Genomic DNA, 25,666 nt, shown 5'->3' on the forward strand with positions numbered 1-25,666 from the left:
AAGAGAGTCCAGACCAACCAAGGATACACAGAGAAACTCTGTCTCAAAAACCAAAACCAAAACAAAACAAAACAAAAAAATCTAATATCTTTTCTAATATCTATTAAAATGTTGGAGAATTGTAGAATAGTCCTTTTGTGGTGAATATTATTCTTAATTGCTAAGTCACTTTTTGGGATATAAAGCTAGCTTCCCTTTTTATTAATATTAGGAATAAAAGATAACAAGAAACAAAATCCAGAGTTATATGTTTTACACTTGTATTTTTAAAATTTGTTACTCAGTTTAGTAGGGTTAACAGTTTGTTAGTGTTTGAATGAATGACTTAATTCAAATTAAGAATCATTTTCCTAGACAGTTAATTGCCACAGTGGATTTTAACAACATATAATAAATATTTTTACATATTGTAATGAGAGACATAAAGTTTAAGAATGCTTATAGTACAGAATGATTGTATGTAAGTAGGTGTAAAACAGAAATGATGTATGTGTGTGTGCATGTATGTGTGTGTGCATGTATGTGTGTGTGCATGTATGTGGGTGTGCATGTATGTGTGTGTGCATGTATGTGTATGTGCATGTATGTGTGTGTGCGTGTATGTGTGTGTGCATGTATGTGTGTGCATGTATGTGTGTGCATGTATGTATCTCTATGTTTATGTCTCTGTATATGTCTCATGCTCTGTATTGAAGCCAAGAGCTCATGCACACTAGGCAAAGCCTACCATCTAAGCTACACTCTCAGCTCCTGTATAGTTAAAACAAACTAAAATTGAAAAAAATATATGGATTTTATAGGTTGAATAATCAACTTACTTTCTTATGAAAATAATCTTTTCTTTTTGGTGAAGTCTTTGTTTCTTTCATAAAGCCATTCTGGATACTGTCAACTCAGCTATAGAAATTATTGTTTATAATACTACGTATCAAAGCTAGGTAGTGGTGGCACATGGCTTTAATCTCAGTACCTGGGAGGCACTTATGAGTTTGAGGCCAACCTGGTCTACAGAGTGAGTTCCAGGACAGCCAGGGCTACACAGAGAAATTCTATCTCAAAAAGTAAACATTCCCTCCCTGTAAAAAACCCAAACAAATCAAAACAAACAAAAACCAAACACTAAACACTACAGGATGAGCCATAATGCGTTAAATATACCACAGTCTGTGCTGCCATGACATCCAGTGAAGTTGGGAGAAAAAGCATCTCTTCACAAGGCTATTACAGTAATTACAAACCGGAGTTACATGGTAGTAGCATTTATTCAGTAAAGAGTACATAGAAGAGCTTCAGGTGGAGGTCCAAATGATGAACAGTTGGCAGAAAAATGTATTCCATGATTTTAGTTCTAATTCAATTTTAATAAGAGTTAATATGCCATTCTATAAAATATTTTAGGAAATCAGACTATTATATAAAAATACCCATATATAAAATGTAAGTAGCTGTTCTTTGATACTACGGTTGGATGTATGCATTTAAATAATTATTTTCTTTTGAAAATGTAAAAAAATATGAACATCTGAATTTTAATTAATTGCATATAACATTTACCTGTCTAATCCCAGCTGCTGTCAATCAATAAATAGTGTATGGATTGACTGTAATCCATTTTAAAGCCTAGTTCTGTCTACTAACTCTTAATTTGGAAGAATGTTGTGATATATTTGTAATCCCAGCAGACTGAGTCAAGAAGATAACTACAGAGGGATGCCCTCTCTTCAACAACCAAAGGAAAGACAAGGAAATAGAAAAATATTGAACTTGTACTTAACCTGCGAGCATGTAGCTTAATGGTAGTGACTTGTACAAGGTCCTGGTTCCAGAACAGCAAAGCAAACAAGACCCAAGCATTATTCAAATGTGTGAATTTTGTGTAATAATTTTATTTTATTTTCTGTTAAAAGAATATTTGTATATTAATTTAAAAATCCAAAATATATAAGTTTGCATAATGAAAAACCCAAGTATTATTCAAGTTGCTTGGCTTTTGTTTTCCTTTTTGGTTACTTTGAACTCTAGATTCTCCATTTTTTGTGTCTTTCTTTCTTTTTGAGAAAAGGTCTTAACTATAGCCTTGAGTGGCTGGCCATGAATTCACTGAGATCTGCTTTCCTCTGCCTTCTAAGGGCTCATGGGCTACCATACCTGGCTCGCTCACACGCGCTCTCTCTCTCTTGTTAGGACTGTTCATTGCTCTTGCAGAGGACATTAGTTTCGTTCCCAGTATGTTAGCAGTTTGCAGGGGAGTCTGACACCCTCTTTTGCCACTTCAGGATCTTACTTGCAAGTGTGCATACCTACATGCAGATACACACATGTATAGAAAATAAAATAGGTAGGATCTTGTTTGAGGCTGCCCTTGAAATCAGTGTCTCCCCCAGCCACCTGAGTGCTGGGCTGAAGACATACACCGGTATACCCAGCTTGTCCTATAAGCGAAGGCTGTACTGAGATAATAATTTAAAACACACATACATAAATCAGTTGAAAAAAAGAGAAGACTTGAGATACACCTAATGTAAGCGATAGCTTATTTGAAAAATATTGAAGTTTGTTAAAGTTCTGACCTGTCATCTTGTTTATTTTTGTTGTAAACACAGGCTAGCTGAAGGAGTTAGTGTATAGTACTTCATGTGCCTTTGCCTTCTTTTATTGCTTTCACATGCTAGTTGGCATGTTATTTTGTAAAATAAAGCTGAATCAACTTAGAGTAGAATTTTGTACCTGGAAAAGCCTCCATTTCCTTTTGAGAAGACATTAGGTTGCAACTAAAGCACCTAATAGTCTCAGTCTCTCTCTCTTCCTCCCCTCCCTCCCTCCCTCTCCCTCTCCCTCTCCCTCTCCCTCTCCCTCTCCCTCTCCCTCTCCCTCTCCCTCTCCCTCTCCCTCTCCCTCTCCCTCTCCCTCTCCTCTCTCTCTCTCTCTCTCTCTCTCTCTCTCTCTCTCTCTCTCTCTCTCTGTGAATTTATATAGTTACAGAGTTTAAAACTTAGGTAGGTAGGGAAAGAAAAACATTAAATGTATTAAGTGGCTAGAGAGATGTTCAAGCCATTCTGTTGTTTAAACTTTAGTAATTGGATGGCCAACAGGATTTTCTCTTCAAGTGCTATTACTTATGTGGCCTGTTCATTACAAATTTCATTGTGTTGTGGCATTTGTTAATAGCTATACTAGAAACATCAATACTTGGACTTTTGTTTCCATTTATTTAATTATTTGCTGTTTTGTTTGTTTGAGACAGGGCTTCTCTGTGGAGTGCTGGCTGTCTTGTAACTTGTTCTGTAGATGAAGCTGGCCTGGAACTCAGATCTGCCTGCCTCTGCATCCTGAGTGCTGGGATGAAAGGGGTATGCCACCTCACCTGATTTAATATTTAGATTTTTAAAATGAAAGTTTTTACTTTTAAATTTGGGGTTAATTGGTATTTGATATCTCTAAATATATTTAATTATTAATTAAATATATTGATACTCAAGTAACTATATCTTTAAAAAGTACTTGAAAGTTGGGTATGGTGGCACCCCATGTTCCAGAGGCAGGCAGATCTCTGAGTGTAAGGCCCGCGTGGTCTACATAGTGAGTTCTAGGACAGCCAGAGCTACATAATGAGACCTTTCTGTGCTTACCCAAAAGTATTTGAAGACAGGCACATTGAGTCATGCCTTTATCCCAGGATTTGCCTGTAATCCCAGGATTTGGGAGACTGAGGCAAAAGGATTACTCTCTGTTTGAGACTAGCCTTGGCTACATAATTGAGACCTTGTCTAAAACAGTAGAAAAACAGTGTTTGAGTGTAACAGCAGATGTAGTAATCAGTAGTGTAGGGTTATGATTAGTTTCTTAGGAACATGATTAATTTTCTATTCTTTATCTTCCAAAATATATCTGACTAGATAGTCAAATTTATCAAGAAGCATGGTATTATGAGTTAGGTAGATTTTTAAATGAAAAAAGAATTAAGATTCTTGAATTACCATATAAAACTCATGTGGTGGCTCATGCCTTTAATCCCAGAAGCAAATGGATCTCTAAATTTGAAGCCAGCTTGGTTTACAAAGAGAGTTTCATGGTGCCCAGGGCTGTTACACAGAGAAACCTTATCTCAAAAACCAAAAACAAAACAAAAACAAAAAAACCCAACAAATAATATTCAAAGCTACATTAATACAATTGTGATTATTGCATCTAAATGCTCTTGCTTTATTTTTTTTAAGGCAATGTCCCTTGATAGAAGTAACAGATAAGTTTATGGCAAATGGTTATCAACTCAGCCAGGTGGTTTTGTAAAGACTAGTTTGCAGGTGGCTTTACACAGTTAAAATATGGGTATTTCCCACAAAAAAAATGGGCATTTATTCTTTTTAATGAGTTGTTAAGTTTCAAAAGCAGAAATTAAATAGGCAACTACTGTAGCACTGATTTGAGCTCTCTGATTTTAGGTTCTTCAGAAGACGATGAGGTCATTCAACCAGGTTTCATCAGCCCCAGGTTAGTCTTTTTTGTAATTAAATGTTTTACTTAACCCGATGCCTTGAATGATCAGTAGAGGCATACGAGAGAACGTGACCAACCCTAAGGATTTTCCATTTTTGTTTTTCCACATGGGCAAGATTGACGTCATGTCCTAGTATACTCCCTCCAGAATATCCCATCTACAAAACTGCTCTTTCCACCACAGTTATGCGGGTGCCATGTTTTCACTCCCACTTTCCGTTTGACAGACGGTACTTGGTTTTGCTGTTTTCTTTTTCATAACTTGAGCAAGACAGGTAACATGCTTAAACACTTCTGGAGACAAAACCGTTGCTTACTCACTTCTCTGGTTCCCAGTAGGTGCTAACTAGTATCTGTTGGATGAAAGTACAGACTCGGACGTGTTTTCAAGTGATCCACTCTCTGTCGAGTGGACTTTTCAGGAAGCTTCATAATGCAGGGAGCATCCTTTATATTGCTCTTCGTGGATAGCTGCTAACATCTGCTCATTAGCCTATTGTAACACAGAGTTGTTTGAAGCTAAACCTAGACTTTAGACATGGAATTTTATTATTTATATTATTGATTTTTTTCAGTAATGCTTTTATTTGATAATATTATGTTACTCTGGCATTTGGCCTAATGAGTTTAAAACCCGAGGTTAGTTGGTTTGTTTTCTTGTCTTGTTTTTGAGAAACAGTCTCAGTATGTGGCCCTGCCTGGTCTGAAACTTGCCATGGAGACCGGGCTGACCTGGAACTCACAGAAATGTGCCTGTCTCTGCTTTGAGTGCTGTGTGCGCCTCCACACCTGACTATGACTCTTAAATCAGTGTGCCTTTGGAAGCACTCATGAGAGTTGTGATCCACAACATTTATAATGATTCATAATGAGTGACATTTTAATGTTAAGTTTACTAATAAGGGTTATGCATCCAGAGAAAGGCTCAGATATTTAATGGAGAAGCCATAGCCAGTGCTGCTATTTTTGTGGAGTACAGCTTAACGTGTTGATGGTGCTCTTAATGAGTTTCATGAAAAAGGACACTGCTAATAGTTGCTACAAAGTGTTAATATATTACCTCCTTTCTTCCTACTATTGACTGTGGAGTTTTCCTGAAGGTAAACTGACATTTTTAGGCATTTTTCTGTTTGGAAAAATTTTTAACACTGATGTGTTAAATGACTGCAATAAAGTCTCTTGTCTGTTTCCTCTGGATGAAAAAAGGAATTTAGAAAAGAGGGTACCACTTTGACCAAAGAGAGGCTGGGCTGTTAAGCAGAAAGGCTTTGACTATCAATGGGACACCTACCCTCACACAGTTGGTCAGGAAACTGAAGCCCCAGCAAGTTAGTAAGCGAGACTGCCAGTCAGGTTGGAGGTGTGACTCCAGCCCCAGCCGGCAGACTTTAGCTGGAAGATTTGTTTTCCCCCAGGATTTGCTTCCACTCTTTTCACCTTTTATTCCCCACCTTTCTCCAGCTTCCTATTTCTGCTGTGCTCACTAAACTCTCAGAGTAAATATTGAAACAATCCTAAGAGGTAGCTTGTACTCTTTTCAGCTGATTATTTGTTTTTATTACATGATGTTTTAAATAATTAACCTGTAAATGGTTTTAGGGGAAGGAGAGTAATTATGTGTACATGGTGTTTTTCGCCCTACAGACACAGACATTTCTATTTACTGTAAAGTGATATTTGAATTATGAAGTGCACACATGCAAGTAATACAAGTGGAAACTAGTGCCTATCATTTTTTCAAAATAAAGTTCTTTTGTTCTGTAATAAATAGTTATGTAAATCTTACTTATTACTAGACGATTGTTTACAAAGTTATCATTTTAACTAAAACAATTTACAAAAGTGTTTGTTGAACAAATCTTGAAAATATGTGAGAAAAGTTATACTCAGTTTTAATTTCCTTTTATTGCAAGAGAAATGCAATTATAATGGAATTTTGCTAGATTTTCAAAATAGCTTTTTACAAATGGTGCCTTAAAAATAATGCTCATTTTATGAATGTATTGTTCCAAATTTTATTCTACTGCAAAAGTATCTGACCAAAAACCCTTTACAAATAGCTTGTTTTTTGAAATATAAGTGATTTAAGTGAAAAACTCAAGATTTATGGTTATAAATTCCTCAGTTTCCACACTAGTCTCCAAGCAATTTAGTTCAGAAGGCATATTTTCAAAATTAAGAGATTATTGACAATTCTGAATAACTGTAAGAAGAAAATTTGCTTGAAGTCAGGGCATTTTTGTCTCCCGTTAGGAAAACAAAAACAAAAAACTCAAGGAGACCGGAATTTTGTTTTTGGAAACAAAACCAAAGCGCTCTCAGATTCTGGGGGGTGCCGCTGGTAACACACTCAGTCGGGGTCGCACTTGCTTTGACTCCTTGTTTTAATCTACACCAGTTACTGTGAGTACTTGGCTGAAATGCATTGAGTGCGTGGAATCGGATGGGCTTTTTCCGATTCAGGTCCCTACGTAGTCTTTGCCCGAGCTGCCCTGGAACGGTCACGCGGGAACAGACGGGGTCCCCAAATCCACAGTCCCCTCCTGCCCTCAGCTGTCCAGATCCTCCTGAGAAAGGCTCGGCTGATGTGTTAGCTGCTTGCCAGGCTCCCAACTGCAGGCTCCGCAGCTTGCTCATTTTAAGCATGGCCGTGTGGGTGTGAGGGGGGCAGTCACTTTCCGAGTTTCTCCTGAGTCTCCGCTGAACCTTGCTTAGATTTAGAGCGTTCTGGAATCACACAGATAAAGAGATCAAATTATAAATGAGACATGCATAAACTCAGTAAAAAAAGTTTAGATTGGGGCTAATGTTTTGTCCTAGTGGTCAAGATAAGGATTCCTTTTGTTTATTTTGAAGAGCCAGATGACAAATGTTTAAAGTCCCTTACTAAGACATCAGCAGCCTTATTTGGGATGACTAGATTTCTAGAGGAAAGATGGTAGAATAAGGGGGGTAGGAGACAGAAAGGTGCGGAAATTTCTGGAAGAAAAAGGAAGGAAAGGGCGGTATGCAAACCCTGGAGTCCCACGCTGGGGACTTGGGGCCCTGGAGGCTTGGGGACCCCGGGACAGAAGCTGCACCGGAAGGTGCTAGCTGCTGAGAGAGTTAGGGCTGCTGACCTCTGCTTACTTGCTGAGTGAACAAGTCAGGTCAGTCTCAGCCGCTCATAGTTTCCCCAAGAACCAAGGCACTGCTTCAGCAGGCAGCAAGGACGGAGGTTCCTGCAGTGTGGTGTTGGGGAGCGCTTCAGATGAGAAAACGCAACCGCCTTTAAAACCCTGGGAAGCCTAAGTAAGCATGATAACCGAATGCGATAGATTGTTTGTCTTCCCATCCAGTGTTGAGTTGGGGAGTCAGGGTAGGACTTGATCTAATTTAAAGACATTTTGGAAGAGCTATGATAAATCAAACTATGAAACATTTGGATGCGTTTTAGTCAAATGCGGGTCTTTCTGGCACTAAAACCAAGTAGGAAATGAGAAAAAAATTAAAACCAGAAGACTTCAGAAGGTGACAAATTGAAAAGCATTGTAGGAGACCCGTAAGAACCATTTTATGTGGTAGAAGCACTCTGAGCCTTAAGAGCTTATGGTCAGTTTATAAAAAGGCTCAAAAGATTTGGGGAGGGGGCAGACAAGACACATTTTTAAAAAGGCAGTGCCATACCCTGGAGTTGATGAGGCTGTGTCCGTCAACTCCCCCTTTCCAGCTTCCTTGCTTTCTGGTTCTCTCTGGCTTTCCCTTAACTCTCCCCCCCCCCCCCCCCGAGGGATGTAAGTGGTTGCACCTTAAATTCTTTGTGAATGAATTTTAAAGGTTTTCTCAGGGGTCCCAGTTGGAAAAAAGCCTTCTACATAACTTGAAAGGCTGATGTCCCTCTCAGGAAATGAATGAATTGATAACCCCTGACACCAGCGACCAGTCTGGTGAACCCTACCTTAATGCTTTGAATACTGGAGGCCCCTAATCAGGCACAACTGTGAGTCTCCTAACTGTACCGACCAGTGTGGTTCAGAGGTGGTGTTCTTACTTTACACATGCTATAAGTATACCTGAAATTTGTTAGATTCAAGAAGTCAAGGACTCAGAATCAATCCACTTATTTTGTGTTTGATTCTTACTAATAAACTTTTACAGATAAAAACAAATGTAGATAAAATGTAATTCACCATAAACCAAAATTTACAGACCTGTTAATTTTTGAGACTTTTGCATAAATCATAGCACTATCCCAGTTTACATGAATACTTTCAGGTTATTTGATTTTAGATTTTTAAAAGGTAATTTTTTAATTGCAAAATATAACATTCAGAATCATAGATTGTTTATAATATGTAATATAACAAGTGTGGAAATAATCCATTTCTGCTGTTAAAATACTGTTTAGTAAATGCTTAGTTAGCAAACAACCTCTTCAGAATGTGGAACTTGTTACACTTGGAAAATCCTTTTCCTCCATCAGCTGCCACATTGTTATCCTTCTCAAAATAAATAAGGCTTGCCTCTTTCCTGAGACCAACAAAAGAAAGATAAAAAAATCTTTCCAAAACGATCAGTTTTGATTGACACCATTTATCATAAACAGCTGAAAATGGTTTATTTCTTTAGGCAGAATTATTTTCATATCTGAGCCAATTAGTTTAAATTTATTTTGGGTTTTTCAGTATGAGAAAGGCTGTTAATAGGTGTACTGTGTGGATTTTTCATAATCCCAACATTTTAGTTTTTGTGAAGTACTGTGTGGGCATGGTGGGGGAGGGGTGTGTGGGCATGGTGGGGGAGGGGTGTGTGGGCATGGTGGGGGAGGGTCAGCTGGGAGCTTTGAAGAAGGGAAGTGGTATCTACAGTTTTTCTTTAAACTACTTGTTTAAGAAAATGGGGGGATGGGGTGGTGAAAGACTGGTGGAAACCTTATAATGTTTCAAAACAGGCAATGTTTTATATTTAAAAGAAACAAAGCAATCTAGTTATTATATAGGCTTTAAAAATATTCTATAAGGTGGCTAATATTGTTATAAACACAACAAATCCAATTTGAAAAGCAAAAAGTGTTTTGATGCAGGGGCCAACAGGAAGGCATGGGAGGAGCCCATCACGTTATTACAGACTGGTGTGTTTGACCTCTCTGCTTGCTGGCGATAGACTTCTAAGATGTCAGGGTCCAGTTAATATTATGCAGATTTACCTTTCTCCCATGGACCCTCTCTCCCCACCCCAGCAGCGCAGGCGTCTGCTCTCCGCACCTCCTCCCGCTCCGCTCCCCTCCCCTCCCCCTCTGCCCCAGTCTGCTGCTCTTGGGGAGCAATCACCGCTGATTGAGGGTCACTCCACGTTAGGCTGGAAAACTGGGCTGTAATTTAGGAAGTCATTAATCACATCTCCTCCCCCGGAAAGAGATGGCGGAGAAACCTGTGAAGGACAATTTCTTACTATACCTCTCAAAAATGTTCTGGTGTGAGCAGTATTTAATAGGAAAGTTGTAGTGATTTCTCTCAGTAGGGTTTTATTTTAAATTAAAAAAATTTCAAGGTGAAATTAGATGTGCTTTGTCTTTTGCTAGGTTTATGTTACCAATATCTGAAGTTAATTGTTATGCAATTAAGTTTAAATTTGGACGTAAGAATTACATATTTTTCTCCAAGAATTGAATATTAAATTAATGACCCTAAGGTGGTTTTGGTGCTGTGGAATAGTAGAATGCCTGTGGGGTGTGTGGGGAATCATAACGTCAGTTGATTTATTTAAACGGCTCCTCCTATGAGGTTAGAGAGGCTTGTGTGTAGAGCAAGAGTGTGCACATATACCGGCGGTCGCGTTTCTAAGCCAGCGATTCACAAGGGACCTTCGTTGTGTTTAAATAGCACAAAAATCAGCATTCTGATTACTCATAGAGAAGCGTCCCAAATTGTCTTTAAGATAACATGTTTGAGTTTTCCGTGTTCATTCATAAATTATTTTGATGTCAGCACAGATGAAATGGCGATTGGTTATCTCTTCCTCTTGCCAGCCCCTTAAGGATCCGAGGTGAAATTAGTAGCAAGAAAGCATGTAATTGACAAAGTCACGTGTGCTCAGGGGGCCAGAAACTGGAGAGAGAAGAGGGGGAAAAAATCAAAAGAAGGAAAGCACATTAGACCATGCGAACTAAATTTGTGATCGCACAAAATCAAGATGTTAGACTGATGCTGAAGATCTCTCCGGTCCGAAGGGAAAGTTTTCATCTCTCGGGTTTGAAGCTGAGGGCCGGTGGGGCAACATGGCCGAAGGTTAATTTTCTTTTCTATTGTTTTACTGTGATTTCTTTCTTCTTTTCTCCCCTGCTTCTCCTCAGTACGCAGTTTCTCACCCCTCCTCGCCTGTCTCCCTTTACTTTAGTACCGGGCATTACCTCCCACCCCCTTAGAGTGCCATGGGGGCTTCGGCAAAACCTATTGTTACAGATCTCCAAAATGTTTTGTACCGCCCACACTGATTCACAACTTGAAAAGCTTTCGGGGGCTATTGTTCCAATTGTGTGGTGTGATTACGCGAAGTTTCAGTTGTGAGCCCAAGAAAACTTTTATACACCTGCCCCCTCCCCCATTCTACCCTAACTTTAATTGAAAGTTAGGGGGAGGGGAATGCCCGTCGCTACTAACCCGGGATTCCTATCTGCCGCATGTGCTGCGTTAACCAGTAGCCAACCATCCTTGGATTTCTCTTTCCTCTTCCTGCTTGCTAGAAAAACCGTCTCGCCGAAAAATTACTCTTTGTAAATTGGAATAGTATTAAGTCAGCAATATGTGAGGGAAGTGTCACATGGTGCAACTGTAGAAGGCTACTGAGCAAAGGAGATAGATGAAAAAGTATGCGGATGTGCAGAAATGTGGAAGCCTGTGTGAGTGCTGCAGCAATGTCGCTTCCCCTCCCTGCCTTTGCTTTTAACCCTTTTTGTTTTAAATATTTTTTTATGAAGGAAAACGTTTACCAAGCTTTAGTTTTCTACCGTCATTTCCTCTTTCCAGGAGCAATACTTTTTCTCTAGCTAAGCACTGTGCAGAAATGCTGACTGTCCGACTCTTGTCCTTTTCCGTGTCAGGAGGGGCAAGCAGAGGTGAAGAGCCAGCAAAGCTGCCTGAGCTGGCCGAGGACGGCTCCCAGGTTCTGCACGGAACTGGCCACTGTAAATGGTTCAACGTGCGCATGGGGTTTGGATTCATCTCCATGATAAGCCGAGAGGGAAATCCCTTGGATATTCCAGTGGATGTATTTGTACACCAAGTAAGCCAGACTTTTTAATGCCCTCTTTACTCGTTTCCATGTGTGTGAGTTGGTGTGTAGTTATGTTAACAGACACAGAAAAAAGTGCTCTTAAGTATATTGAAAGACAAACCTACTCGTTATAATCAGGTGACTTTCCAGTTTTTAGGGCATGCATAAGAGTCCTAGGATGTGTTTTTTAAAGGAGAAAAGGAAGTCTGATATTTTGCTGGCTGGGCTCGGGATGATATTATTTAATGAACCATTCCTCCATTTGACGATGAAATTGCACTACAGTATGTCCGGCGTCATTGGCTTCCTAGTGCCTGTGGCTAATGAATGAATGGGAAATGCAGGAGGAAACCCTGGTGTATCCTGGAGAGTTTGTAAAAAGCCGAACAGTTTGCTAATTGTAAGAAAGTATAGGAACTCTCTATATATTTTATTACTTGTAATGACTGTAGCATCTGTATTATTTTAATCATCATCTGTCCTATAAGTCATTTGCAGGGTTATGTCAAAATAATTTGGTGTTATAGTAAAATGACATAGAATATTGTTAATGAAGAACGCATTTGAAGAAATGCCAGAGAAGATTCTTGATAGCCAAACCTTTAAGAGCTGTTTCCTCTTAGGTCAGGAATCTAGGGATACTGTCTCTTTAAGAGACCGGATTTTTTTTTTTTTAAATGCAGCCAGATACGGGCTGTTTAAAACCCATAGTTTGTTACATGGTAATTTTCTACAATTGCTTATATTGTGTATTGGTTTTAAAATTTTGACTACCAAACGGAGGGCCTCTTTTTCCCATTTAAAAAAGAATTTGCCCAGGAAACAATAAATGGCCTTTTCTCGTAAATCCTTTTCTATTAACTAATTGCTTCAGGGTTAAGACAAGTTTGCAGTTTGAAAGTAAAGGAAATAAATTCTCTAGTGAGTTCATAGACATTTAGAGGCTTATGAGGAAAGAATTTTATTTTGGCTTACTATCTAAGTTAAAAGCAACTGAATGAATTTTATATTGTTTGTGGACTGGCACGGATCCATGTCTGAAATACTGATGTTTCTCACTATAAAGCTTGATACCGGGCTGCTTGCTGTTGCTGGCATTTCCACGCCATTCCTCAAGGAAGGGCCTTGCACACTGCGTCTGAACCAGGAAGAGTGTAGGGAATCACTGCTTTATCCACTGTGCTATGCTGCTTCACAGCGCCCTGCCTTGCCTGTGTGCTTTGCCATTTTCTTTCCTAAGGGCCTGGGTGTCATTGCTGGCTATTCACAGTGGAAGGATAATCATAATCTGTGAAATGACACAGTTTATACAGATATAGGCATACAGATACAGGTACTAAACTGATGTTGCATATTCTGATGTATTTTTAAAATTTTCTTAGTTTGAATAACTAAAATTGATAAATCGATTTTCTTGTGTTCTTGCTTCCCCTTTGCATGTTTTTTAGGTTGTTAAATTGCTCTTTACGATGTCATAAATTTGTTTTATAGATGATAAATGAAAAAAATAGCACTTTTTTCTTTGATCACACCTTGTTATAATTTAGTTTTATTTGCTTGGGTTTTAAAATATAATTTAAAAAGAAATAGAAATACATTAAAATACTAGCCATCTTATTAACCAGTGTTAGTGTTTAGACCTATGAAGCAATCACTTTAAACTCCTTAATAAGATATATGATTAACATTCCTATGTACGCTGAATTAAAAATGCATTGCTGGTAAATGTCATATATCTGTACAGTTCCTATAGTATAAATATTTAAAAAGCATTTCACTTATATCTCTCTGCATGTGTGAAAGGGCAGTGCTTAAATGAAGGCTCTCAGCTTTTAAAACTGAGATTGACAAATAAGTTATGCATCATGTGAGTCGCATTAAAGAAAGCAGAATTCCTGCAGATTTTACTCAGACAGTAGAAGTTAGATGGTGTGAGTGAGGTATGTAGGGGACTGTGAACATCCTGTGCAGTCAGGTGGTGGCTCAGAACTAGTCTCTAACACCTTTTAATCTAACTATTAATTTTACTGTATAAGCATTTTTAAAAGATGTGTTAAGTTTTCTCCCATTATGTTTTTATACTTATTTGCTATATAAGGATGTGTATAAATCATAATTAGACATTTTAGATGTCCAGCTAGATCAGTGCTTGAAGTTGAAGCGTTTTTAAGAACACTTTATTATTTTTGTGTGCCTGTATGTGACGTGTGTGTGTGTGTGTGTGTGTGTGTGTGTGTGTGTGTGTGCATGTCTTGTGGAGGTTACAAGACAACTTAGTGGAGTTGGTTCTCTCATTCCATGTTGTAGGTGCTGAGCTCAGGTTACTTGGCTTGAGGGACAAGTGCTTTCCCTTTTACTCCAGCTGCCCAGTCTTGTTTGTACCCAAAAGTATATGTGCCATAGTATTCCAAGCACATTTTTAATGCTATGTATTTGAGGAGTCAAATGATTAAAATAAAACCACTTTGTTTTTATTTTATGTGCATTGGTGTTTTGCCTGCATGCTTGTCTGTGTGAGAGTGTCAGCTCTTAGAGGTACAGACAGTTGTGAGCTGCCCTGTGGGTGCTGGGAATTGAACCCAGGTCCTCTAGAAGAATATTTAGTGTTCTTAACTGCTGAGCCATCTCTCCAGTCCCAAAACAAATTATTTTCTGTGTCTTTAATGTTTAAAATTTATGCCAAGGGACGCATATTTTTTTTTCTTCCTTAGAGATATTTTCCTACAAAGAACTGTGTGTCCTGGTTATTTCAGAGCAATGGAGCTGCTTTATAGGCAATTCTTTGTAGTAAATGTTTATGTAGCTCTGTAGATCAGTTATATGATTGTTTCTAAGATCTGTTGGCATTAATGCAGCTCAGCTTTCATGTGGTTCCTATGACATCTAAACTCTCAAGTTGGACATGTGTATAGGGCTGAGCATAGTAAAATGGATGAGGTTCAACTGTTGGAAGGTAGTGACCATTGGTTAAAAATAACAATCTTCATGTGATTTCTACTGCTACCATGTGATTTAAGTGAACATGTTTTTATGGTCAGAAAATCGACATATGTATTCTGAGCCATGTTGACGGTGTTCAGAAATGCACACTTTATAAAGAATTAACAAAATATAACTATTAAATTTGTGAGCTTTGTCATATCTCCTTTCTTTTAGCTTATATTACTGAGCTCTGTATGTCCCCATCTCATAGGAATTTCTCAAGAATCCAATGCAAAGCACAAAGATTTGTCCCAATTGAAGGACAAGTGTTCCTGGTCAAAGGTCTTACCAAGAAATCTTATCAACTAGAATACAATTATTTTGTAAGTGCTAGTAACTAATATTCCTGTCAGCTTCTTTATATCAATAAGTTAAAAAAAAAATGCAGCCAAGATCGGATTGTAGGTAGAAACATGTTTTTGGACAGGGTCACTGGCATTTTGTTTTTAAAAAAGCAAGATTTTAATAAGAAACACAATGGAAGATTTTTAGAAAAATTGTCTGGTAATTAAATAATTTGATATTTTGTTGTTTGCTGTTTCATTGTGTTTTGTTTCACTTTTAGAGACAGGGTCTCTCTGTGTAACAGAGCCTTGGCTGTCCTAGACTCACTCTGTAGACCAGGCTGGTCTCAAACTCACAGAAATCTGCGTGCCTCTCCCTCCAGAGTGCTTGGATTAAAGGCACCACTGTCTGGTTTATACAGGTTTTAATCTGATTTCCTACGACTTTATCTCGCTTAAGAAAACAAGATGTTAGATATGATAGTTCTTACTGACCTCTTTGTATCGTATTTGCCTGATGATGCTTTTTCACACGCTTTGTATGTTTTTATATTTGGCATTCTTGCCATTGAATATGACGTAACACATTTTAATATAACCTTTTTATTCTTTGAGAAAAAGTTTCTCTGTGTAATAGCTCTGTTTGTTCTGGAACTCACTTTGTAGACCAGACTAGCTTTGAACTCACAGAGATCACCTGCCTCTGCTTCCCCAAGTGCTGGGATTAAAGAAGTGTGCCACCACCCAGCTACAGTTTTTTTTAAGCTGGAGACATGGCTCTGGGTTTTTTGTTTTTTGTTTTTTGTCTTTGTTACTTGCAGAGAATCTGGGTCCGGTTACCAACAGCTATATATCAGGCAGCTCAAAAACTGTAAGTCTAGTCCCAAGAAGATCTGACACCCTTGCAAACACACACACACACACATACACACACACACACACACACACACACTCATTTTCTGGGCTGGAGATGACGCAGCAGTGAAGAACACAACTGCTCCTCCATTCTAGTATTTTCCTTTTGTAGTCTTTATTTCTAATTTGTCTTTTCATCTTCACAAATAATACAAATCTCTGAATTACAAAGGTTTTATAAGTTTCATGTTTCTTTTTATTACTTGGCTTAGAAAACATCTTAAAGAGTAATGGAAATAAAAAAACTAAAAGTAATTACGGCCGAGGCCAGTTATGTATGCCTGAGATTCCAGTTGTAGGAGAGTGGAAGCAGGAACACCAGGAGTTTAGTATCAGAAAACAAACAAGCTGGAGGAAACAAGTTATAATAAATGTAAACTGTTAGTAAATACTATTTGATATTTGGAGATGACCACTACTTAAATACATGTGCCGAGGTTAGTCAACTTTTAATTCTACACGTTTTAAATGTCTACACTATGTCAATATTAAACTGTTGGAGAGCACGCTTCTGTGTTGAGAGAACTTGCTATTCTTACAAAGGGTATAGGTTCAGTTATCAATTTCCCATGGGGCAGCTTACAGCGCATCTTTAACTCCAGCTTCAGGGCATCAGGCCTTCTGGTTCCTCTGTGTGCATGCACACACATAAAAATAAGCACACACAAAAATGTCTAAAAAGCATGTGAAAGATTTAAAAATATTTAAGCCTGGCATGGTGATGCACACTTTTCATCCCAGAAGCAGGAGGATCTCTGAATTTGACCCCAGCCAGCACTGCACAGTGAGACCCTGCCTCAAAACAAACACAGTTGATAGAAATCGTATGCAAAGACATTTGCTTTAGTGTGTTCATGTTGCAGGGCTTGCCCCTAATATCAGATTGCCAGTGAGCCACACTTCAGTCTGTCATGCGTATGTTAGCATGATCACATTTTCATGCGCTGAGTAGATGGGATTAGGATTGTTCTCAAGGCTGTTTATCAGGCCTTTCCCCCTCTTCACTGGCCGCTGGGTGTGAAGTCCCTAGACCCAAATACCAGTGTTAAAAACATTCTACTGGGTGTGGTGGCTTGTGCTTCCAGATCTGAGACAGGGTGATCTTAGACCTGAGGCTAGCCTAGGCTACATAGTGAAACTGTCAAAAAAAAAAAGTTTTCAATTTACCAACATTTTAAGATGATTTTTCTTAGTTCACCAATTCAGAAAATTGGGATAAGCAACACTTCTTTAGACCTATATAGTCATAAAATTCACATTTAAGAAACCAACATTTGACAAGTTTTTAATATAACATGAAAAGCTGAATACTTCTTTTGATTTTGAAATATGCTTAAAGTTTTAAGGAGAGGTTGTTAGTCATTCTCATTGTAAATTTAGAAGCAAATTAAGTGATATTTAAACCATACTTTCTGCATTTCTTAGATTTTTTTTTCTGTTTTTCCTCCTTTCCCCCTGCCCCCTTCCACCTTTCTGTCTTTTTAGTGAGCAGAGCCTTGTGCATGCCAAGCTCGGGCGCTGAGCTCTGCTCACTGTACTTGAGAACCTCCTTTCCAAGAGCAGGGTTAGGGTCACAACAAAATTAGGAAAGCACGAGAGTTTCCTCATGCCGCTTTCCCCACACACGCACGATCTCCAGCTGCGCAGCGCTGCATGTGCTAACAGCTGCTGAGCCCATGTTGCCGCATTGCCTGTACTCCTCCAGGAGCTCATGTGAGGCTTAGCTTAGAATTGTGTGCCTCGCCTAGCTGTCATTCACCTTTTTAAATGACTGTGCAGAGCAACTGCATAATCTAGTGGGAAACCAACATGCCTTTCCCTTTCCTCTGAGCTTTGGGATGTTATGAAAATTTAAAAACTTGACCCATATTCAATATAGTAGGTAAAAAGCAAGTCTTTTACACAGCATGGCGGTTCATGCCTGTTAACCTTATACTCAGGGGGCCAAGCACAGAGAACCATCTCTCTGGCTTCCAGGTTGGTCTGTTTTTTTTCCTTTTTTTCCTTCCTTCCTTCCTTCCTTCGTTTCTTTCTTTCCTTCTAACACAGGGTTTCTCTGTAGGCTTGCTTTGTAGACCAGGCTAGCCTTGAACTCACAGAGATTTGCTGGCTTCTGCCTCCCAAGTGCTAGGATTACAGGCGTGTGCCACCATACCTGCCTCAGATTGGTCTTTTTTAACTAAACATTTTTTCTTTCAACATTTGGTTTAAAAAAAAGTTGTATAATATTGAAAGCTTAATTTTTATTTACAGTGAACTCTAGAACTTTTAGTTACAGTTTTATGAGAGATAATGCTGTCTGATGTATAACGCACACCTATAGTTCTAACCACTCAAGAGGTTGAGTAGGAAGATCTCTTGGGTGTAGACGGTCAGGCCTAGCCTAGGCAGCACAGGGAGGCCTTATCTGAATGTTTATGGACTGTCTGAAGTATCAGGGTATAAACTGAAGTTTGGAAAGAATTTTGCAAGTAGATATTTTTGTTTTAGTAATTTGTAGTACTGTGAGGTTTTTACCTGTTTTACAGGTATGTATAATGTTCATTCTTCAGTTTAAGCTAAAGACACATCTATTTTAATAACATTGTTAATAATTGTTTAATTGTGTGTGACAAGACCACAGACCAATAGGATGGTATAGATGCTCATTAAGTAAACCAGTTGATCCTGGTTTATTAGATATTTGGCTGAGGAGGAAGTTACTTGTCAGTGTAATATAAGTAGGGATACCAATGGAGTACTTGCTATAGCAATATCATGCAGACTCAATGTTACCGTGTATGAAAAACTTAATAGCTTGGCAAAGGAAAAGAACTTAGCGTTTATTGTTTATTGTGTGGTGTAGTGAGGGAAAGTCATTGAGTTTGGGGTCTTGAGTGCCACTTGGTTTCAATCTTTTGGTTAGTCACTTCTGGTAGCTTCAGTGTTCACATGATTAAAATGTGGTTGGTACAATCTCCTATTTTAGAGAGGTAAGGTTAAGTCCACTGCAGTTGACATTGTATCGATGAAAATAATTTAAAGCCTGTAAATAGTGCCAGATTACAGTTTTGAATTTGATTTGAGCAGTATGTTTTTTTTGTGTGTGTAGTATATTTTTAAAAAGACTATATTTTTCAAAAGATTATGTCACAAATGTTACTTTTGTTTCATTTTTTGAACTACAGTTTATATATTTACTAACATTTACAGATTTCCTGTCTTCCTCTCTTTTTCACACAGGCGCACACACACACACACACACACACACACACACACATATGAGATTTGACAAATTATGTAACCACTACTCCCCTCATAATATGGAACATTCTCCTCATTTAATGGTATCCATGTTTGTCACTTTCGAAGAGATTCAATTGACCAGTTACTTATTTCTATGTTGTCTTAACTGGCTAACTGATGGGTTCCTTTAACCTATCTCTAATAGGAATTATTTCAGTATCCTTTGTCAAATAAGGTCCATATTGACTTCCACTTTTTTCTTAGGTATTTTTCTTTAGTAATTTCAATCTAGCTGAAAATTACTGTCACATGAGGAGTGTTTGTTCTTGGGAAAGGAAAGATCAATTGTATGCAATTTTATTGATTTTCCTCTTAATTGACTCATGATCCTTTCCTACACAATATAAACTCATGGCTTACCTTTGTAACAGGACTCAAGTTATTATTAGGCTTATTCATACTGTTAAGAAGATTGTGTTTCCTTGTCACTGACATGGATATGTATTTACTTTAAGAAAATGGGTACTCTCTGTGGTGATTTGAATAGGAATGGCCCCATTGGCTCAGATATTTGAATACTTAGTCACCAGTGAGTGGTGTAATTTGAAAGGATTAGAAGGATTAGGGGGTGTGGCCTTGTTGGAGGAAGTGTGTCACTGGGAATGGGCTTTGAGGTTTTAAAAGCCCAGGCCAAGTCCAGTGTCTCGCAGTCTCTTGATCTGAGGATCAGGACATAATCTCTTAGTTACTGTCCCAGTGCCATGTGTGCCACATGCTACCTGTCATGATAATAATGAACTAGACCTCTGAACTGTAAGCAAGCCTCTAACTAAATGCTTTATTTTCATAATGGTTGCTTTGGTCATGGTGTCAGTTCATAGCACTAGAACAGTGACCAGGACACTCTAAAAAATTTGTGGTTCTTTAATTTTTCTAGCTCATAGTCTTTACTAGTCCCTGTCTGAAGTATCAAGGTATAAACTGATGTTTGGAAATAACTTGGCATGTAGATATTTTTGTTTTAGTAATTTCTTGTTCTGTGGAGTTTTTATCTTTTTCAGGTATACATAATGTTTGTTTATTCTTTAGTGTAAGCTAAAGAAAGATACTGTTTTAATCAATTAATGCTGTTAATAATTGTCTAATTCTGTGTGTGACAAGAACATAGACATAAATGTAAAGCGCTCCCCACTGGGTGATACATTAAAGGGTTCTGCCCTCTGGCGCGCGCTTTCTCTGTCTCTCAAGTTTTGTCACGTTTTGGGTTAATAGATAAGAGTGCTTGCTGTGCAAGCATGAGAACCTCAGTTCTGCTTCCAGCACACATGAAAAACACCAGGCATGGTTATGTGCACCTGTCACGCAGTGCTGTAGGAAGCAGGGACAGTATCGCCCTGAGACTGACTGGCCACTAGCTCCATGTTCAGAGAAAGACTGTCTAAATAAGGGGGACATGAACAGAGCAGGACACCTCAGATTCCTTTCTGGCCTCTGCATGTTCACACATATTCCACACACATCTACTACAGTCTCACACATACATGTACATGTATAAATTTGGCACACTTTTCAGTAAGATTCTTTTAATCTTATTACTCATAGATGACAAAGGGTTTATTTTTTGTTTATTATTCATTTTGTTATTTACAAAGTCAAATTATAGGGCTCTACTAATTTTATTTGGGAATAATTGATAGAAAACAAATTTTAAGATGGGCATATCAGTTCATGCCTATATCCCAGCACATGGGAGGCTAAGGCAGGAAGATCACCAAATTCTTTCTAGGCCTCCCTTGGATACATAATGAGTGTCAGGGCATTTTGAGATGAGATGTGTGAGTTTAGGCTACTCTGGGTTATAGAGCTAAAATCCTACCTCAAAAAACAAAACAAAAAAGTTTACTTTAAAAACTTCTTTTTAAGCTATCTAAAGGGGCTGGATTGATGGCTCAGTAGTTAGGAACAGTTGTTGTTCTCTTCCTGAGGACCCCATTTCATTCCCAGCACCCATATGGCAGCTTACACTTTCTTACAACAAAGGTGTTAGAAGGTCTGAGGGATCTGGAATCAAGTACACACACACACACACACACACACACACACACACACACACACACGTGCACACACATACGCAAACAAGCACACATCTGGAATCTAGGCATTTAGAATCAAGTATACACACATGCACACATATGTGCACGCACAAATTGAGTTAAGTACACTATTCTTAATAGTCTTAAAGTATAGCTTTCAGATTTTGCAGAGAAACTTGCTTTTGCCAATTTATTGTGTCACGAACAGTCTTGTTATTACCAGTTGCCTTTTGTTAAAGACACTTTACTTTTAAATATCAAATTTAGCTTAAATTTATGACTTTTATTACTCTTAAAGTTGAACTCTATTTAAAATATCATTAATTTTCCAATCACGCTCAGATTTTTATTTATATTTATAGCTTGTGTTATAGGATATAAAGATTTCATGTAAATTTCAAATTACTTTTACTTTGGCCAGACATGTTCATGACCTTTCCTTTCCTTTATTTAGCAATGAATTTCTTCAATTATTAGCAATAATGACTATGATGTTTATAGATCTTGTGATGCCTAAATTCTTTCATCTTAATATACATCAAATGAGTTTTCTTTATGTCAGTCAGTAACATAAGTGTGGCAACTTAAGTTATAGATATAACTTTAAGTACATAGGTCAGTAATACAAAATTTATATAAGCTTTTTCTAAGGAATGCTTTCAATGCAATATAGAAACACTGGTGCTTGCAAGGTAGTTAATGCTTTTCAGCAACTACTTTAACTAGGTCAAATCTTACAGACACATACCTGACATAGTTGGCTCACTGTAAATCATGAATGTTAAAGTGAATGAGTCCTTTTTACTAAAACAAAAACAAAAAAAGACCCTTTTTAAGGATTGGTTAAAACTATTAAAAAATTCATAGTGCTAATTTTATTTATTTTGGGTCATTGACAAAAAATTTTTAGTTGCTTACTAAATCTGGGAATCTACACATTTCTCCCATTTCACCGTTTCCTCCCTCCCAACACTGAAGGTTTTGAATGGGGAGGAATTTGTGCCCTTTGGCTCAGGTTGCAGGCTCACGTGATTGAGTCAGAGAAGCCCGGGTCAAGACTATTCTTTGCTTATCTTTTCTTGGGGCTACTTGTAAGTCCTGCTTTCTGTTCTAGGAAAAATAAAGTAAGAACAAACACAAAAGCCATTCTTTCTGTTGGGTTTAGTTGTTGGTGCTTGATTATAACTTCATGTGAGTTAATTTCACTGTCTCACTTTACTAAGTTGTAGTTTATTTGATGTGCATAATCTTATTTAAATAACTTCTCTTGGCAGTAAAACATGTTGTAGGATACTTCCTCCTTTGAAATGTAGTGACAGTATTTGAGAAAATTGAATCAGTTAATTTGGATTATAAAAAGGCCCCAAATATTTTATTGTGAAGTATTTAATTCCTATCATTTATCCTGACTCTTCCAGCTCTACACAGCCAATGAGTTTATGAATTGTGCCAATAATGGTGCAAAGATATTACATGTAGACTCAGATTCAAACAAACACAAAACACTTTGTTCTTATCTCAGCATCCCCTAAAAGTATACAGCTCTGGTTCCAGACCTCAGGACCACCCATTACCCTGGACACTGGATACTCCTATTTATTCAAGAGGTTTGTGAAGTAGCTGTGTGCAGTGGGGGATGGGCGTGGATCCGTGCAGAGATCACAGTGAGGCGATTTTACCCCAGCAGAAGCATCAGCATTGCTTACAAACTGCAAAATTTTGTTGCTAATAAATCCAATTTATAGTAAATGCTTGTTATTTTAGTTCAGTGCTTGTTGTATTTATTTTCTATGCTTTCAAAAGCTTACAGTGGACTATTTGTAACCTTAGTCCTCACAGCTTTCTAGGCTGCAGGCTCTATCCATTGGCCTTGAGAGCTAGTACCAAGCTTTTGTTTTTTTCCTGCAGAAAAGAAGGAAAACTTTTCCTTTCTCTTTGATTGCTTAAGCCTAATGCCTTCTCTTTTAGTCAGTCTCTGACTACACTGAAGTGAATTTCAGAATGAATGAGAGTTTTCCTTTTTATAGGAAATGGTTATTGAAATGTTATTGAAATGTACTGCTTAATTCACTTATTTGTTTTGAGTGATTACATTTTTTTTAGAAAGACAAAATATTTATTATGAAATAGATTTCTAAAACAACACATAAAAATACATTAGTGAGTGTGCGAGTGTGTATGAAGTACTATGCAGAGGTCAGAAAAGAAGTCTGTTGAGTCAGTTTTCTCCTTCCACATTTACGTGGGTTCTTGGAATCAGACCAAGTGGGCAGGCTTGTGTGGCAAGGGCCTTTACTTGCTGGGGCATCTTGTTTAGCCCTAAAATAATACTTTTCAATCAGTACTAGCATATCTTTTGTTCTATCAGTTATTTTCTAAATTTCAATTTATTTCTTAGTACTTAAAACGATAGAAGATTAAATGGGAAAAAAAGACAACTGAGTACAAGTGTAAAAGTGTATTAGTGTATGTATTTCTTACTCTCTTCAGTGCTGTAAGATAGTGTAGGCAGGGGTTTGAGAAAATACTGTCTCTTTCAACATCAGCATTTTACTCTGGAGTTAAAAGAGAATAACTGCCAATCGTAGTGTAGTGGCTTATTCATGACGCTGAGTTACTGTGAGCCGTTAAATGGTTAGATTTTGAAGCTACTTTTGTTTGTATTTAGAGTTGTATACACTTGAGTTGTATTTTAAACATTATCACTATATCACCAAGTAATGAATGAAATTTGTGAAACAATAATTTGGTTTGTTTGCTTGCTTTTGTTTTGGGTTTTTGTTTTTGTTTTTAGAGATAGCTTTCTCTATGTAGCCCTGGCTGTCCTGGAACCCTCTCCATAGACCAGGCTGGAACTCAGAGATCTACCTTCCTCTGCCCCGCAAGTGCTGAGATTAAAGGCATGCACCACTACCACTCTGCTGTGAAACAATAATGTACCTTGCTTGATCTTTTAAAAATATCTTGTTCTTTGGTTTTTCTATGTAAGTGGGTCCTTTAAAAAACTTCCAAGAGTGATAGGATTTTAAAGAGTGATGTAGATTTTTGTTTACAGTATGTTATCTTAAAATAGTCTAGACTACTGTTATTTAAAAAATTTCCTAGCATCTTCATAGACCTGTAGATGTTAAAAGGCAAGAAATGATATTTGATTGTGATTTTGTTACCAGTTCATAATTTAGTGGCCCAGATTTGTAAATATAAATTGTGTGTGTGTGTGTGTGTGTGTGTGTGTGTGTGTGTGTGTGTGTATGTGTGTGTATGTGTGTATGTGTTATTAGAATAAATAGGAAAAAAAGAAAAATTATCCTGTTTTGATTTCGGATTTTGTTTGTTTGTTTGTTTGTTTTGTTTTTGTTTTTGTCTGTTCTTTAACAGTGCTTTTGTTTCTAGTAATTATATCTTCACATACTTATGTTCCTTAGGGTTGAATTTTTTTGTTTTTGTTTTAGAGCTTATTAACATTTATTTAATGTATTGAAATGTTTTGCTTGCATGTATGTTTGTACCATGTTCATGCAGCTCTAGGGGATCCAATGACCTCCTCTGGCCTTTTGTGTACTTGCACACATGTGGTACACAAACAAATAAGAATCAGAAAAAGAAAGTTAGCATTTTTTTGTTAAGTGCTGTTAAAAAAGTTGTAGTGAAGGAAAGGCATGTGGGGGACAGAATGTTACTATGGATCGAGAGTGAGTGACTACACTGTGCTGAATGGAGGCAGGAGTTGTATTTCCATGTGACACAGGCCCTTTAATCAATCTGGCTGTTATGGAAACAACCAGAGTCCAGGTTTCAGCTAATCGGGTCATTCTGGAGTCTGGGAAACCAAAAATTTCTTAATTTTATATCTTTCCCCAAGTGGGTGAATACTCCAAGGAAATATATGGTTTTAAGATGGAGACTTCCTGACTTGGAGCAAGGGATGTATGGGAGAGTGTTTCCTTAGGTGACGACTGTGTCCATCCTCTCTTCTGGTCACTGTTGCCACAAGTCATTCAGAGTTTGTGATGGTCAATGTTAAATATATGTTCAAGATCTTATAATTCAATGATGCTTTCAGAGTAGAATTTAATAACATAGAACAAAATTATGTATTGTATATCTGTGTGCCTGCATGAGTTTATATACTGCACTTGTGTTTAAGAGCCCTCAGGAAGCAAGGCCCTGGATCTTCTAGGCCTGGAATTATAGTTGTAAGCTGTCTGATGGGAACGCTGGGTCCTCTAGGCCTAGAATTAAAGTTCTAAGCTTTCTGATGGGGACGCTGGGTCCTCTACAAGAGCTCAAAGTAGATTTAATACAGAAGAATTGATTTTAATTTGCACTTTCAGTTTTAAATTGTAAGTTGAAGGGATTATTCAAATTATCAATTCATCTTGCCATCTCCCAATCACTTGATCATTTTGTTGCGGTCTG

General features: G+C 37.8%; 1 protein-coding gene across 7 annotated transcripts in view; it reads left to right on the forward strand.

The window, feature by feature from the left end:
* Positions 1 to 25,666, forward strand: part of LIN28B (lin-28 homolog B) — a 108,589-nt gene that overhangs the window by 16,229 nt on the left and 66,694 nt on the right. For 6 of the 7 annotated variants that reach the window (XM_084777100.1, XM_084777097.1, XM_084777098.1 and 3 more), the window contains 2 exons: positions 4,443 to 4,491; positions 11,576 to 11,757. In XM_084777100.1, coding sequence (XP_084633226.1) covers positions 4,458 to 4,491; positions 11,576 to 11,757 — 216 coding nt within the window. In that variant the 5' untranslated portion in view covers positions 4,443 to 4,457. Of the gene's footprint in view, positions 1 to 4,442; positions 4,492 to 10,635; positions 10,764 to 11,575; positions 11,758 to 25,666 lie in introns of those variants that run through there. The other variant, XM_084777101.1, reaches the window with a different exon arrangement.

The sequence above is a fragment of the Acomys minous genome, assembly GCF_964271855.1.
Source record: "Acomys minous genome assembly, chromosome: 3".
NCBI classification, from domain to species: domain Eukaryota; kingdom Metazoa; phylum Chordata; class Mammalia; order Rodentia; family Muridae; genus Acomys; species Acomys minous.